This window comes from Gigantopelta aegis, chromosome 3 (genome assembly GCF_016097555.1).
Source record: "Gigantopelta aegis isolate Gae_Host chromosome 3, Gae_host_genome, whole genome shotgun sequence".
Classification (NCBI taxonomy): Eukaryota; Metazoa; Mollusca; class Gastropoda; order Neomphalida; family Peltospiridae; genus Gigantopelta; species Gigantopelta aegis.
In genome coordinates, this window is record NC_054701.1 from 62,765,059 (window position 1) to 62,782,371 (window position 17,313).

The window sequence follows — 17,313 nt, forward strand, 5'->3', positions numbered from 1 at the left end:
ATATGCGATTTGCGCAGAGACTGATCCAGAGGGGAGTGCGGACCAGGGGGACGCGTACCCCCCAACATTTTTCAAGTGCCCTCAAAATGTTCAAGTGCTCTTTTTGTTTATATAAAAGTAGTTTTGCACGTAAGCAATTTTAGCTGCATGAATTTAAGTTATGCGTGTATGCGCAAGCTTGCAAATGTGTGTGTGTTGCCGAGTCACAATGGGGTTCAACACGTTGTCTAACGCGAGTAATGAGCGCCTTAAAGTTGCGTGATGAAAGTTGCATAATGATAGCCTAATAGTTTTAGCTTTGAAATTGTATAGATTTTCAAAATTAGGCTCTGTCAATGTTATGTATATCTGCCCTACCTAGACCGCTGTCTCTAGAATAGTGCCCTTTACAGCTATAATTTACAAATGCCCTTTGTATCGTTTTTTTTTTTTTTATGTATATGTATAACTGCCCTACTTAGACAGAGCCGTCCCTAGAATAGGTCCAGTTAAAATTATAATTTACAAATGCCCCTTTGTATCGTTTTTATGTATAACTGCCCTACCTAGAACGAACAGTCCCTAGAATAGGTCCAGTTAAAGTTATAATTTACAAATGCCCCTTTGTTTCGTTTTTTATGTATAGCCTAACTGCTCTAACTAGACAGAGCCGTCCCTAGAATAGTGCCCTTTAAAGTTATAATGTTCAAATGCTCCTTTGTATCGTTATGTATAACTGCCCTACCTAGACCGAGCCGTCCCCAGAATAGTGTCTTTTAAAGTTTTAATTTACAAGTGCTTACAAGTACCCCTTTGTATCGGGTTTGTTTTTGCGTTTTAATTGCCAAGAAAAGGCGTTTAAAGCCATCCAATGTTTAAAAGTTCCCCTGGAGAGCATGCCCCCGGAACCCCCTACACATCTCGTGCCATGCTTAACAACGACTCTGGGCCCCGTTCCACGAAGCGATCTTAGCCCTAAGATTACCTTAAGCCTCGTTTACATGCCACCATTTGACGCTGGGTCATATTTTAACCCGGGGGTCAAATTGGTGGATTTTAACCCCGGGGTTATATTTTTTTAGTGCGTTTATATGACTGAGTATAAAAATGATATTTTCATTAAATATGTCCATTTGAGCCAACACCATGGGACGTATAAGGCGTTTTCAACGAAAGCAGCACTTTGCAATGGTACTAACTGTGGCCTTAGTTGCAGCATTACAACGTGAGAGAAGAATATGGGCAGTGCAAAGAAGCAGTGTGTGGTGGCAGGATATCGTTCTAGGTACTTTTACTGATGAACAATGGAAAGAAAATTTTCGAATGAAAAGAGCGACATTTGACTTTCTATGTACAAAGTTATATGACAAACTGCAAAGAAGCTCGGTGGTGCGAGAAGCCTTATCTGTAGAACACAGAGTTGGAGTCGCCATATACTTCCTTGCATCTACTTCCTTGCATCTACTGCGGAGTACAGAACAATTGGAAACTTGTTCGGAATCCACAAGTCTACTGTGCATTCTTGCGTGCATGATGTTTGTGATGCAATAGTTACTCTACTCTTTCCAGCGTTCGTGACCTTTCCGAAGGGCCAAGGATTGAAAGAGATCATCCGTGGCTTCCAGGAAACGTGGAATTTTCCTAACTGTGCTGGCGCCATTGATGCCACGCACATTCCCATTATTGCCCCAAAAGACGATCACGCAGACTATGTAAACAGAAAGGGATGGTACTCGATCATACTGCAAGCAGTATGTGACCATAGATACCGCTTTACTGACATCTGTATCGGGTGGCCAGGCCGTGTCCACGATGCGAGAGTTTTCGCCAATTCTCAGCTCATGGCGCAGGCAGTAAATGGGAACTTGTTACCATCATCGCCAGAATGGACACAGGCCGTAGGACCTACAGATGACAACATCGACATGCCAGTGGTCCTCATTGGTGACGCAGCATACCCGATGTCTTCATGGCTTTTGAAACCATACGTTGACAGAGGGAGATTTACTGAAGAAGAACAAACATTCAACTACCGCCTGAGCAAAGCGCGAATGACAATCGAAAATTCATTTGGACGCCTTAAGGGTCGCTGGAGGCGCTTTCTCAAGAGACTGGATTTGGACATCAGCTATGTCCCCAATTTAGTGACCGCCGCAGTAACCCTACACAACATCTGCGAAACTACTGGAGACATATTTGACGACAGATGGATGGATCGAGTAATCGCGATGAATGTTCATCAACCTGAACCATACCAAATGAGAGCTCAGCCAATGGACGGCAAGGAAATTAGACGATTACTTTCACGTCAGTTTACTGAAGAACGCTAAATAACCTACTTCGTACTACAGGAATTCGAGATGCCCTATAGAGAAGCACACATGATTACTCCAGCAGTGAGAAGATATATGTGGCGTTAATCATGGGCATGTTAACCAATGATTTAAAAAAAACAGGTACAATGTTAAAAACATTTATTTTATTTTCATAATCATGTCGTACATGTACAACAAAATGATGTGAACGAAAATGGTGTATGTATTGTTGGTAAAAGATGATATCTGATATTCAATCAACACATTTTCTGTATTAAATGTTCATTTAAAACTATAAAATTACGTCTTCTCGTTATTGAAGTAATGTTAAAGTTAGAAAGAAAAAAAAATTGAGTGTATCTTCCACACCGAACTGGATATGCATACACGTTTGTTGCAACCGTAAATGAAAAATTTGGCGCTTATTGTGAACTTTTTTTTATTTACGGGCGATTTTTCATTTACGGTTACAACACACGTTTCCTCTGCAGTAAACATAGAACAAATGTTCACGTAACAATCACACAGGAAATCAACTCAATGATGAAATTTGTGTTTGAATAACAGTCAGTTACTTCAGAGGTTTACATAACTGGTGTGGTCGTCGGTTGCATGACAAATGGTGTCGTCGTCAGTTCCATGACTGATGGTACCGTCGCTGCTGATGTCTCCAAAACTACATGCAGCATTCGAGATTGGGGTGGAAGTCGGTTGCGGTGTAGTGTCACGACTTGGAAAGTAGCCATACATGTTTGGCTGGAACGCCCGCATAGGAACTGGTGTTTGAGGAAAAGCTGGTGGAACAAAGTTTGTCTCACGGCAATTTAACATAAGTTGAAACATTCGCATCTGATGTTCTCTGTCTTCACGTTTAGTTCTTTCTTCCATCTCCAGTTTAGTTAGTTCGTGTGCTCTCTTAAGGGCGTCATCATCGATACGTTTCATTTCCAAATCGATCTTTCTCTTCTCGATTTCCTGCGCTTGTGTTTCTAAACTTTCATTTGATGAAGTAAATTTGTCCATAACCGTTTGAAGTGAAAGTTCCATCTTCGTCTTTTTCGGTCGTTTCATAGATTTTTCTGTTGGAGGGACTTCTTTCTTACTTTGTATGTTTCTGTCTTTTCCATGCTGGACTTTTTTTTTCTTGTTCTTTCTTCTGTTGATCGTTGATGTCGTCATACTTCACATTATCTTCTGGCGAAGAGGATACGGAAGGAAAAGCTTCACGAGATACATCATGGTCGTCCAAATTCGGCATTTCTGCGACATTGACCTCCTCAACATCACTGAGGTCAGCAATGTCTACATCGTCATCATCGCTGCTCTGATCACTATGATCGTCAATTATGTTTGTGGCTATGCTTTGAATTACCTTACACGGAGATGTCGCCGGTCGGTCGCCAAGTATATCATTCAGTTCATTGTAAAATTTACACAACTTCCTTCCCTGTCCACTCTTCTTCAGCATGTCCCTGCATTTTCGGTACGTTTTCTTTAGATATTTCATCTTCTCCTTGAGCTGGTATGGTGTCTTGTCATAGCCTTTATCCTTCATTGTTGCACTTAATTTTCTATAAATTGCCTTATCCGCTTTTGTGGGACTGTCAAGTTGATGCTGGATATGAAATTCAGTCCATAAGCCCAACAGACATAAAGTTGAAGCATCTGTCCAGGCATTTCCTCTAGCAGTTTTGGGCGGCATCTTGTTTCAGGCGACTATTTCACTGAATGAGAACTCGGACAGTTATTGCATACTATCTATTTTTAGCATGTCTGACCTATGTTATGTTTCATGTGATCATTTGACAACTGTTCAAAACATCAACGCGTTTGTCTCACTGTTTTAAACATCAAAGTGTGTTGTCTCTTTGATCAATTCAAAACATCAAAGTGTGTTGTCTCTTTGATCAATTCAAAGAATTATCCAGGGTCAAATACATTGGAGCCGTTTATATGGTGGAAAATACACAAATTAGACCCTTTTTGATATTTGACCCAGGGTCAGATCAAATTTGACCTACCTCTTGAGCAGGGTTATATTTTTCGAAATTAGACCCGGGGGTTATTTTTTAACCCAGGGGTCAAATGTAAAACAACCCGTTTATATGATGCAATTAGACCCCCGGGTTAAAAGTTTGACCCAGGGTTAAAATTTGACCCATGGTCAAATGGTGGCATGTAAACGGGACTTTAGGCGCATAGCTACCCTGTGCACTTAAGTTGATCTTAGGGCTAAGATCGCTTCGTGGAACGGGACCCTGATCATTAGCCCACCCCACTTTAAAAACATTTTTTCCGACGGACCTCAAAGCTCGGATAATATTCTTTATTAATGCAGCTAGTGCTACAGAAAACCGCAGCTAGTCATTTAGTGTGCACTTTCGTTCGTACACTGTGATATATACACAAACGCATTCATATTAACTGCAAATATTAACACGAGCAAATGTGCCCCTTTTTCTTGGTCCCCTCTGCCCCCCCCCCCCCCCCCCCCCCAAAAAAAAAAATGTCCTGGATCCGCTCATGTTTGCGGGTGATATTAAAACGGGCACTGTCCCTGATGCGAATCTAAGGAGAGGATGCTGGGGATACGAACACCCACCTTGAAATTGGATGCCCTAAAAAATCCAATGTTTAGCAGATTCACACATTTATTTTTATATATAATATAACATCTTGGTCAGCTTAATATTTTTAACATTCACGAGTTAATAATCCAGATCTAAGGTTAACGTGTTTGAACTCGTGTAAAAACATAATCCCTGGGTTATAAAACTCCAAGACAACAACTAAAACCACTTTGAAGATTGATAATTATTTTACTATCCAGATAACAAGAAATCGCGTTTAAGACCAACTATGATTTAACTAGGTATTCATCCGACATGTTCCATGTCATTAAAAAAATTAAAAAAAAAATTAAAAACCAAACCCAGTCTTGGATTATGCAAAATAATCCTTAAAATAACAACATTTATTCATATTAGCATTACTACCAAACAGCCATAATATATGGTTGCAAACGAATGAGTACGCATTTTTATGTGGATTACAACTAATTTTGAGGGTATAATGATGGAAATATATGGTAAAAACGGTCCATTTTGCCCGAATATCTCATGATTTTTGCACGAATTTGAGGTTATGCTCCAGCACTGGGGGGGGGGGGGGGGGGGGGGAGAGGGCAGTTTCCCCCTCCTACCCCCCGTCTCGTACGCTTATTAGTACATTTCTTTTTCAATTTAACAAATGGTGAAGACGCAGACCACTGAACACAGTATTTCCTGTTAACACATGTAAAGTGACGCTAACTATGTAACAAAGGTTAGCCATGTTATGACGCGCGTGTGATGGACACCAAAAAAGATTATTACTCTCTGCGTGTCTGTAACTAAACAAGAGTCTGCCAGCGGTCACGACTATCATTATGATGTGTACACTGTGATGATAAAACGTTGCAAAGTCATCTTTAACACCTATTCTCACTAATGAGATATTATTAGGTATCGCAAATTGAAGAAAATTAAAGTACGGTACATGTACTTTGTGGCTTGAATGTTTATTGACACCGATAGTTTTCAAGATGTAAATGTTATATTAGAAAAAAATTCAGTAAAACAATTTCAACTGAAATATTTTTAAAGGTACTAAAACAATGCTCCTTGCCCTTCCCTCAACCTCTTATTTTATTATTATTATTATTTATTATTATTATTATTTTTTTTTTTATTATTTTTTTTTTTTTTTTTTTTTTTTTTTTTTTTTTTAGTTACAATAATTTTAATGACAATTACACGAGGAAAGGTTATTCATAAATAACCAGTATACAGCCTTCATGCCTGCCATATATAACAATACAACAACTACTCGTATAACAACATAACATATAACAGTTCATTAATCACGATGCAAATCATATAGAATTGTTGTTTATAATTAATAACAGTGGCAAAACAAGATAAACTAATTTTCAATTAAACATATCGAATTAATTTAATATCATAATTTATAGTATATGTACAGTCACATTCACATATCAAACTAGTCTGTGTACATGGAATGTGTCGATATTTAACATGAAATAACTGACTGAACTTTATTTACAAATCAGTGGCAAGTACAAGTACGATGCATTATATTGATATAAAGCGTTACCAAAGCTGTAATCTCGACTATAATTGTAATATTTAAACATTTAAAACATTTTTTTTATATATGCAGCATCCCACAGACAGTATACGAAGCACCAATCTTCGATTTTTAAAAATAGATTTTATATCCAGTCTAAGTCACAAAATAAATAAATAAATAAATAAATAAAAATGCATTGTTAGCAGTTATAAAGGCTGGTGTGCAATACGAATGCATATCACGAGTACGTGTATGCAGCAACTGACGTGTACCATGCTCCTAAGTGACGTGGCAGTACGCGATAAGGAAGTTTGGCTCAGTGAGAGGTGGTGTTTAAAGAGCGTGCGGTTATACACATTTATTGCACACTTTTGTCAATGGGAAAACACCCGTATCTGTGTTTGTCTTTTGCGTTTTTGCCGGTAAACGATATAACAGAATGGGGATAGGAGAGTGCAGCTTTATATCAATGGCATAACTCTCTAGACGCTGTCCTATTTTTCACAAAATGTATTCTGGTATAGAAATTCTATTGAAATGCATGCAAAAGTGACTTGATTCAAACATATTTTATTGCATATATACACAAAAATTTGTGCTGGGGTGTCGTTAGATATTTATTTATTTATTTATTTATTTATTATTGTTCCCAGAGCAATATGGCCATGCCAAGATTGAACTTATTTGTTAAATATATAAATCGGAATACATTTCATTTCAACTTATTTTCGTGCTAATATCCAATTAAGGTTCAAGCACGCTGTCCTTGGCACACATCTCAGCTATCTGGGCTGTCTGTCCAGGAGAGTGGGCTAGTTATTAGTTATTAGTGGTTAGTTCGTGAGAGCAGGTGTAGTGGTCATACACCTACACACTAAGTCGTTAAAACTCGTTCTGGGGCGAGAGCCGGTACCGGGCTGCGAACCCTGTACATACCAGCCTTATGTCCGATGGCTTAACCACGACACCACCGAAGCCGGTGCGGAATAGGCCTACACACTAGTATAGTACGTGACTAACTGCTTTTTAACGTTAATCATTTGCTGGTTCATAAAATAAACTGATGCAAAGAATAAGAGAAAACCTGGAATTGTAGACCAAATTTAATTTATTCGTGTCAAATTGACTGTCAATAACTCAGTCAACTTCTGACACTATGTATTGAGGGTTTTGCTTTTCAGTAACTAGTTGCTGTTCTTGGATCGATCCCCGTCGGTGGGCCCATTGGGCTGTTTCTCATTCCAGCTAGTGCACCACGACTGGTATATCGAAAGCCGTGGTATGTGTTATCTTGTCTGTGGGATGGTGTATATAAAATATCCCTTGCTGCTAATGGAAAAATGTAGCGGGTTTCCTCTCTAATACTATATGTCGTAATTACCGAATGTTTGACATCCAACAGCCTATGATTAATAAATCAATGTACTCTAGTGGTGTCGTTAAAAAAAAAAAAACTAGTTGCTGTTGCTATTTGTGTGATTCCTCATTTCTTTCTATCAGTATAATTAATCAGACCAGTTCCAGTAGCCTTTCAGTTACTAACTTACTTAAAAATGCTGCCATCCTTTACAAGCTGACACTCCTATACAATTACAGATACGCAAAAACGAAAGATGTTTGTTTTGTTTGTTCAATGTGTGATTGTGTTTTATCAAAAGGTTAAACTAAGAGTGAAGAGGAAAGCATGTAACTGGTGTGGTAAATTGTATATATATATATATTCCTATGCCATTGTGCAACGGCCCGAGTGTAAATAAATTCTTGCCTTGTCTTGTCTCATCGGATCACTGTTATTTTAAGTTATTACCCATATGGGCTCACATATATGGGGTAATAGTTGTTCAATCTCATAACAGTGTGCAGATAGCTTATACAGCCACTGATTGGCTGTCCTAAAAATCAAATGGTTGGTTGTTTGCCCCGGCTCCATTTTATAATTACTGTTTTGTAATAGGCTTCTGGATTGGTTAAAATGCTATCACGTGATCTAAAAAAACCCTCCAACGTTCATTCTTCCACGAACGTGAAAACTGCACTTTTCGGTAAACAAATAAAAACAGAATGTTATTACCGGAACTACTTTTTATCAATTACGTCAACAACAGAATCCCTCAGGATTCCTTCGTTTTCTATTTTTATCCCAATACTGTCTGCACTGTGAGTGACCGTGACAAACTGACAACAATCACAATGTGGGATGACAGACACGAAAGTTTTGGTGGAGACATTACATCAAGTTTATCACCTCTTGTTGAGGAAAAAAAAAAAAAAAGGAAAAAAAGAATGAAATTGATGAGTTGGATAGCATTTTGACACGTATTGCTGATGAAATGGAGATGTTGGTTGATGGAAATCCTCCGATCGTCAACGTGCACAATTACGCGACCTGTCCTTTCCGAGAATACTATCACACAATCACAAACTTCCTCTGAAATACACACACACAGTAACACTAAAACCATTTGATCCCTTTCAATTCAGTCTTCACACTGACTTTTCACTAATTTAACTTTTGACAACTGAAATTTTAATATAGTAATTGATAATTCTAAATAATTTGACGCTCTCCCTTATGTTAATTAGTTCAAAATTCATACTCTAACCGCTTTACAACAAATCTTCCATAATATCGTTCCAATTCTTAATTAATTAGGCTATCGTTTGATATTTTTGAGAAAAAAACAATTGCGTTATCAGTTGAGCTCAGTTATTTTATAACTTTTTATCCACATTTGATTCAGAAAATTAAAATTTATAAAACCTTATGTAAATCATTATAATGAATCGGAGATTTGACAGGAACAAATCGAATGTAACTTTCTAAGGGAATTCCCTTATTTGTGTATTGATACAGTTGTAAATCATTGTGGAATAGAGTTCGATTGGGTTTCTTTTTAATATAATGACAATATTAATGCACTTGTAATTACAAGAATTAAACGTTATATTCATGCGATGTATAAACACCAAAACCGTTTTACGCACTAATAATGTATGAACAGCTTCGCGCTAACGCGTTACGCCATTTATACAACGTCAAAAATATACATTCACGAGTTAGATTACACATACGTTATACGATCTACAAAGATTTACAGACAAATTTTGACTAATTTGTTTCATAAACATAAAATGGTAGGCCTATATTTTCATAAGCAGCGCGTATGATTATATTAACCCGTAGAGTGCTGCAGACGTGTATACACGTTCTAGGTCAAGTATTATGACGTCACATGGAACCGTTGTCATAGCGTCGCTATGGTTTGACTGTTTTTTTTTTTTTTACATATGAAAACGTTAATGGATAATAGGTGCATAAAATCCTCAAACATATAGACAACTGGAAGCTGATAATCGATGTTTATTACAAATAATAATAATAATAATAATAATAATAATAATAATAATAATAAAAATAAAGATGCGTTTGTTTTTAATCTATGATGTTGCGGTTTTTATCCATCAGTGCAGGCCTACCCACATGCTACAACGAATTGTATTATACATTCCTATATCACCAGAATTACCGGAACAGTGTCGGTTTCAATTCAAAATATTATTTAAAAGTAGTTATATGGAACACATTTTATTACAACGACCTGACGACGACTGATACCCAAAAGGACATTCGCGCCATTTTCGACTGCTGATCGCGTGGTGTCATTGTTGATCTCGTTTCCCTTTGCCAATCGATTTTAAAAGAATGATTTATTGATGTTATATCAGATGTTATAAAGCAGTGGTTGTTTTTTCTTCTTCTTTCTTTCTTTTTAATTATTTTTGTTGGTGTTTATAGAGGCCACGATCCTTCGAAAATTACATGGGGGTGGGGCTAGAGCCCGTCTCCACCGTGCATGTTTACGTAACGCTCTCAAGGAGTGGGGGGGGGGGGGGGGGAGTGATTGTGGGATACATTTCTATATCGCTTTTGTCCGAAACATATTAAAAAATATAAATTGAAAGGGGTTGGATGATAAAAAAAAAGAATTAGGTTACTACATTTTGATATTAACAGGCTCGCTGAAGCTCGCATTTTGACAAAAATAGCGTTACGTAATATTTGAACGGCCCCTAACCACATTCATAACTAATAACAACACACGTATCTTAAGAAACGGTCCGACTTCACATTATGACAAATGTAATCATCAATGGAGCTTATGCACTGTCATTTAATTACTGGCAAATACTCGATACCAACCAGTTTTGATTAGCTTATCTCGGAATTAAAGCATGGCAGGTCCTTCTTGATGTCATTGTTTTCAGCAATAGACGAAACAGACGAACAAAATAATTCTAGAAATATTAATTTTCAGCAGCAAAAGCATGGCATGTAATCATTTATGGGAGTATCATGATACATTGCACTGGTAACTGAGTAGATTCATCACGTACGTTTTAACACGTATGTACCGGTAGCAAAACAATAGGAAATCGTAGAGATAAAACTGATTAAACGTCATCTGATATACGTGTATATGAAAAACTGATGAAAAACTGACTTCAGGATTGAACGTGTTTGAAACTTAATAGGGCTTATATACCTAATGCGCAGAAAGAAAGAAATGTTTTATTTAACGACGCACTCAACACATTTTATTTACGGTTATATGGCGTCAGACATATGGTTAAGGACCACACAGATTTTGAGAGGAAACCCGCTGTCGCCGCTACATGGGCTACTCTTTCCGATTAGCAGCAAGGGATCTTTTATTTGCGCTTCCCACAGGCAGGATAGCACAAACCATGGCCTTTGTTGAACCGGTTATGAATCACTGGTCGGTGCAAGGGGTTTACACCTACTCATTGAGCCTTGCGGAGCACTCGCTCAGGGTTTGGAGTCGGGTATCTGGATTAAAAATCCCATGCCTCGACTGGGATCCGAACCCAGTACCTACTCGTTGTTTAAAAATGTATGAAACTCGCTTTCGGTCATTAGATACATTTTAAAAGGAAATGTTTTATTTAACGACGCACTCAACACATTGTATTTACGGTTATATGGCGTCGGACATATGGTTAAGGACCACACAGATATAGAGAGGAAACCCGCTGTCGCCACTTCATTGGCTACTCTTTTCGATTAGCAGCAAGGGCTCTTTTATATGCACCATCCCACAGACAGGGTAGTACATACCATGGCTTTTGTTACACCAGTTGTGGAGCACTGGCTAAACATTTTATCAAATTTTATTTTGGAAACAACAATTAATATAATATGTGTAAAGTTGTAAAACAAACTGCTTACAATCTGACGTCATTTTTAATATTAAGTAGGCTACAATTTGATATTTGAATTTTTTTTGGTTAAATCGTCTTTGTTATTATTGTCAGAATTACCAAATATTGACATCCAATAATCGACGATTCATTAATCAATGTGCTCTAGTGGTGTCGTTAGACAAAAACAAACTAACTTTTTTCAAGAAAAACAAATAGGAAAATAGGGTTATGTATCCTTCGATTTAAACAACAATAACATTGAATACCATGCTTTAAGATATACCATGGGCGTCATTTGGTGGGGGACAGGGGGGACATGTCCCCCCCCCCACTTTTAGCAGTGGGGGGGACAGAATATCTGATGTCCCCCCCCAATTTTACAATGACTCGATGGAAACTATGTGAATGTAAATTGCAGTATATATTTCAGAAAAATATTCAGTGTACATGGTGGTGCACTACTCTAAATAATGTTCTCAGACAGCCACAATAACCTTAATTTTTCAAAATTTTCGGGGGGGGGGGGGGGGGGCATGCCCCCAGACCCCCCTAGAGTCGCTTCACATCTAGGGCGCTCGCGATTAGTCGCACGAAATATTGTTAGAACCCAATTGTCCCTACCACTTTTTCCTTGCAAATGACGCCCATGAGATATACAATCCAAAATTGTGTGGGTGTGGGTGTGTGTGTGGGTGTGGGTGTGGGTGTGTGTGTGTGAGCCTTATTTAAGATTTATATACGCAAATTACGATTAGCGACAGGTAACGTACGCGTCATTTTCTATGTTTAGTCTTGTTTTAAAGTGTTTAGAATTGTGTCACTGGTGAAACCCTTGCTAAACCGTCTTGTCTAGTTCAGTCATAGACTCACTCTTCATGATCCAAATCCAAACACTTTTAACATGCCCACACCCATGTAGCGTAGTTTTGATTTCGATCACTTTAAAGGGACATATGACTAAATATGTGGTTTCCACGGTAAAAAACAAAACAAAAAACAACAAAAACAAAAAAACAACAACAACAGGTTTCGAAATTTCATAGCTAATTGGAAACTTTCAATATCACGGACACAAAGTGTAACAGGAACAGTTGGTAATAAACTTCGTGTTTATAGTGTGTTCAAAATAGAGTTTGGAGCTGAGTTATTTTATAAGGAGTGTTAGCTGTGTTTTGGTGTGGGGTAGCTCCTATACACATAGAAACCAAACCGGTCGTTACAATAACACCCCAGCTGATGAGAGAGTTTGTTTTAACTGTCGCAACTGTGTAGAAGATGAACAGCATGTCCTGCGCCATTGCCCCATATATAAAGATTTGAAGGAGATTTTATTTATTAAGTGTATAACATTATGGGATGGTTTTATAACTGCTACAGATCCAGAAAAAAATGTCACATATCTTATCCAGTCATACTTTGTACAGATTAAGTGCCAAGACCTGCAAATTAATTTAGAAAAACGTCATGAAGTTTTATACGTTAACAGAATATTTGTTATTGTTTTAATAAGTTAAGTGTATGATACTGATGTTTTATGTTTTAACTGAGGTGAGACTTTAATAAACAGTTTGTCTTGTCTTGTCCCCATTAGGTTCAGGCATGTCCAACCTGGGTCCTGTATCTGGTGTTTTATGTTTTAACTGAGGTGAGACTTTAATAAACAGTTTGTCTTGTCTTGTCTTGTCTTGTCTTGTCTTGTCCCCATTAGGTTCAGGCATGTCCAACCTGGGTCCTGTATCTGGTGTTTTATGTTTTAACTGAGGTGAGACTTTAATAAACAGTTTGTCTTGTCTTGTCTTGTCTTGTCTTGTCTTGTCCCCATTAGGTTCAGGCATGTCCAACCTGGGTCCTGTATCTGGTGTCGAAAATTAATAAATTCATATAAACTGTGTTTCAAAATTCATTGTATTTTGAAGCGACATCAAAAGTATCTCGGTGAGACTGGGCATTAACACACAGTGGCGTAGGCAGGATTTTGTAGGGGGGGGGGGGGGGGGGCAACCTGGCATCCAAGCAAACAATGATATTGAGTGTTCTCCAAACAATAAACAAAACTGATTTAAAGTGTAATCGTCCTACTTACAAATCGTCCTACTTACAAATATCCCCACTGATCACCCCTACTTTCCCGGGATTGGGGGGGGGGGGGGGGGGGGGCATGGTCCCTCTTGGCTACGCCACTGTTAACACATTCTGAATACTCATTTTCATTTCATTTCAACTCAGTTTCATGCTTATATCCAATTAAGGTTCAAGCACGCTTTTCTGGGCACACACACCTCAGCTATCTGGGTTGTCTGTCCAGGACAGTGGGTTAAATGTTAGTAAGAGAGAAGAGAGTGTAGTGGTCTTACACCTACCCACTGAGTCGTTAAAACTCGCTCTGTGTGGGAGCCGGCACCGGGCTGCGAACCCTGTACCTACCAGCCTTATGTCCGATGGCTTAACCACGACACCACAGAGGCCGGTTTTGAATACTCAAAGATAAGCAATATCACCACGGAATTAACATACCATTAAGTCATTGTCACGTGTCTTAAGTATGTTATATCATTATTACACGAACCGTTTACAGATTAAGGAAGGGAATGTTTTATTTAATGACGCACTCAACACATTTTATTTACGGTTATATGGCGTCGGACATATGGTTAAGGAGCACAAATATATTGAGAGAGGAAACCTGCTGTCGCCACTTCATGGGCTACTCTTTTCGATTAGCAGCAATGGATCTTATATATGCACCATCCCATAGACAGGATAGCACATACCATGGCCTTTGATGTACCAGTCGTGGTGCACTGGCTGTAACGAGAACTAGCCAAATGGGCCCACCGACGGGGATCGATCCTAGACCGACTGCTATGTCCCGCCCCCGTTTACTGATTAACTGCGCCTCACAAAACTGAAAAATAACAGGTTTAGTACTTAAGTCAAAAGAAAAGAAAAATATGTCCAATTCAATTTTTACCAAAACGCGACTTATTATCACAGGTTAGGTATGCACGTGCGTGTTAATAGAGGAACAAAGAAAAGCAATTCAACACGTGTATACACACGAACAATCCCACAAACAAGCCCATTGATGGCAGAACAAGACCGACATGTTTCAAATACATTTTCACTTAGTGCACTTAACTGTGTTAATGAGAGTGACGTGTATGCGGATTGTCTCGGAGTGAATCGAGGCTGACGGAAATATGCTGGTGTAAATTCTTCACTAATATGCCTCACACGACTTTTAACAAGACAGAAAACAATGTTTAATTGCTCAAAATATTCCCCGAAGCAGTTGCGATTAACTTTCTTGAAACAACAACCCCCCTTCCTAAACACCCCCTCCCAAAAAAACCCCTCCGAAAACCCGAAAAAATACCACCACCACAATCACCCCCTTCCCCCCCCAAAAAAAAAAAAGAAGAAGAAAAAAAAAAAGGAAAAGAATTTAAGAAGCAGATGTGATTCACCTTCAAATAACAAAAAACAACAACAACCAAACAATAATAAACAAACAAAAACAACAACCAAACAATAATAAACAAACAAAAAACAACAACCAAACAATAATAAACAAACAAACAAAACAACAATCAAACAATAATAAACAAACAAACAAAAACAACAATCAAACAATAATAAAAAAACCCAAAAAAACTAAACAAACAATAATAAACAAAAAACAACAACCAAACAATAATAACCAAACAAAAAACAAACTATATTAAACAAACAAACAATAATAATAAACAAAAAATAACCAAACAATAATAAACAAACAACAACCACACAATAATAAGCAAACAAAACACATGTTCTTGGATCGTCCATTTAAATGACAAACATAATCTCGCTCCTAGGTATGGGTACAATTGGTGTAACAAAGGCCGTGGTATGTACTATCCTATCTGAGGGATGATGCATATTTGTTTCAATTCATTTATTTGTCAAAGCAATTGCCTGTAGGCATAAACATAAATTTACATAATAAATTTACATAATTATGAAAAAACAACGACATCAGACAAACGTGTAAATATATAATTATTATGTAACAACATGATATTGCGTCTATACTAATTAGTAAAGGGCGGGACGTAGCCCAGTGGGAAAACGCTCGCTTGATGCGCGGTCGGTCTAGGATCGATTCCCGTCGGTGGGCCTATTGGGTTATTTCTCGCTCTAGCCAGTGCACCAGTGCCGTGGTATGTGCTATCCTGCCTGTGGGATGGTGCATATAAAAGATCCCTTGCTACTAATTGAAAAATGTAGCGGGTTTCATCTCTATGATTGTCAGAATGACCATATGTTTGACATCCAGTAGCCGATGATTAATAAATCAATGTGCTCTAGTGGTGTCGTTAAACAAAACAAACTTTTTTTAATACTAATTAGTAAAATATGTAGCAATACAAATAGGTTAGGAATAAATAGAAAATGTGAAATAACAAATTCAGTATGGACACAGTTTATAAAACACCCCTTGCTGCTAATAAAAAAGAAGAACAAAAAAAAAGAGTAGCCCATGGCTTGGCGGAAACGGGTTTCTTTTCTCATAGGTATCGGGCACCGATTCGATTCGATCCATCTACCCAAGCACATCACCTAACCCATTTTCTGATTGTTTAGTCCCGTCCCAACCTGTGCCTCACGAGTGGTAGGTTGTGCCCTGTCAGTCGGAAAGTGGTTTTCAACTCTACCCCCCACCCCCACCCCCCTCACGGATCCAGTCACTGGCGAAGTCAGAGACTGTGCCCGGGAGAGACGTCACTGAACCTTAATTGGATATAGGCACATTAATATGTTATCCAATCGAATCCAAAATTCGCTAATATGCTGACTTTAATAAAGTAATTAGCTCCCAATTCACACTCTGTGTATGTTGTGTACCAAAAAGACTGCGGACTCTGTCAACAGCCTGCCATTTCAATAACAACCAATCAAGGGTGTTTACAACAATACTGTGTACATCTTTGACACGCCCTAGTGATATAAACAAGTTAATCTAGTCTCAGAGGCCATATGTCAGAGTTACACTACTGCTTATACAGTTTCGAAACGACGTCTACTCTACATTGCTCAGCTTCTTTGGATAGAAAAGTGGGAAAAAAAATTGTTTTGACTTTATACAAAGCGAGTCCTCAGTTTGCTTAAAGCATATAGACTACACCGCTGTTCTTTGGCCAGGGATTTACAGAGGCATCAGTACAAACTGCATTAAGACTACAGCGCCTTTCTTTGACTAGAACTTTGATCTAACTTCTTGGTGAAAAAAAAAGTGTCCTCAGTTGATTAGCATTCTTCTTCAAGTTAGAAACTTGCGTGTGGACGTTGTTAGTAAAACGTCGCCTTCAGTCTGACCAATTGGACTTTTTCGACAAAGAATCTGTACAAGGACCTTGTTGGTAAAACGTGCGTCCTCGCCTTGATATAAACCAATTTTTTTACTAGTAAGTAAAAACGGCGTCCTTAGCTTGGTGAAAACATAGATACTAGCAATCCGCTCTTCTGTGGATAGGAATGTGAAAAGAAGACTTTGTTGGTGAAAAGTAAATGACAAAAAAACTCAACCCAAAACCCCCCAACAAAACAAAAAACAAAAAAACCCAAACGTGCGCCATCAGCTTGGTGAAGACATATACCCTATACTGTCGCTTTTTGGTCAAGG

General features: G+C 38.2%; 1 protein-coding gene across 1 annotated transcript; it reads left to right on the top strand.

Annotated features, from left to right (window-relative positions):
• The first annotated feature begins 208 nt into the window (after nt 1-208).
• LOC121368768 (protein ANTAGONIST OF LIKE HETEROCHROMATIN PROTEIN 1-like) lies at nt 209-2,309 on the top strand. Its single transcript, XM_041493515.1, has 2 exons — nt 209-236; nt 1,549-2,309. The coding sequence occupies exons 1-2, from the start codon at nt 209-211 to the stop codon at nt 2,307-2,309; spliced, it is 789 nt and encodes a 262-aa protein (XP_041349449.1).
• The last annotated feature ends 15,004 nt before the right edge of the window (nt 2,310-17,313 follow it).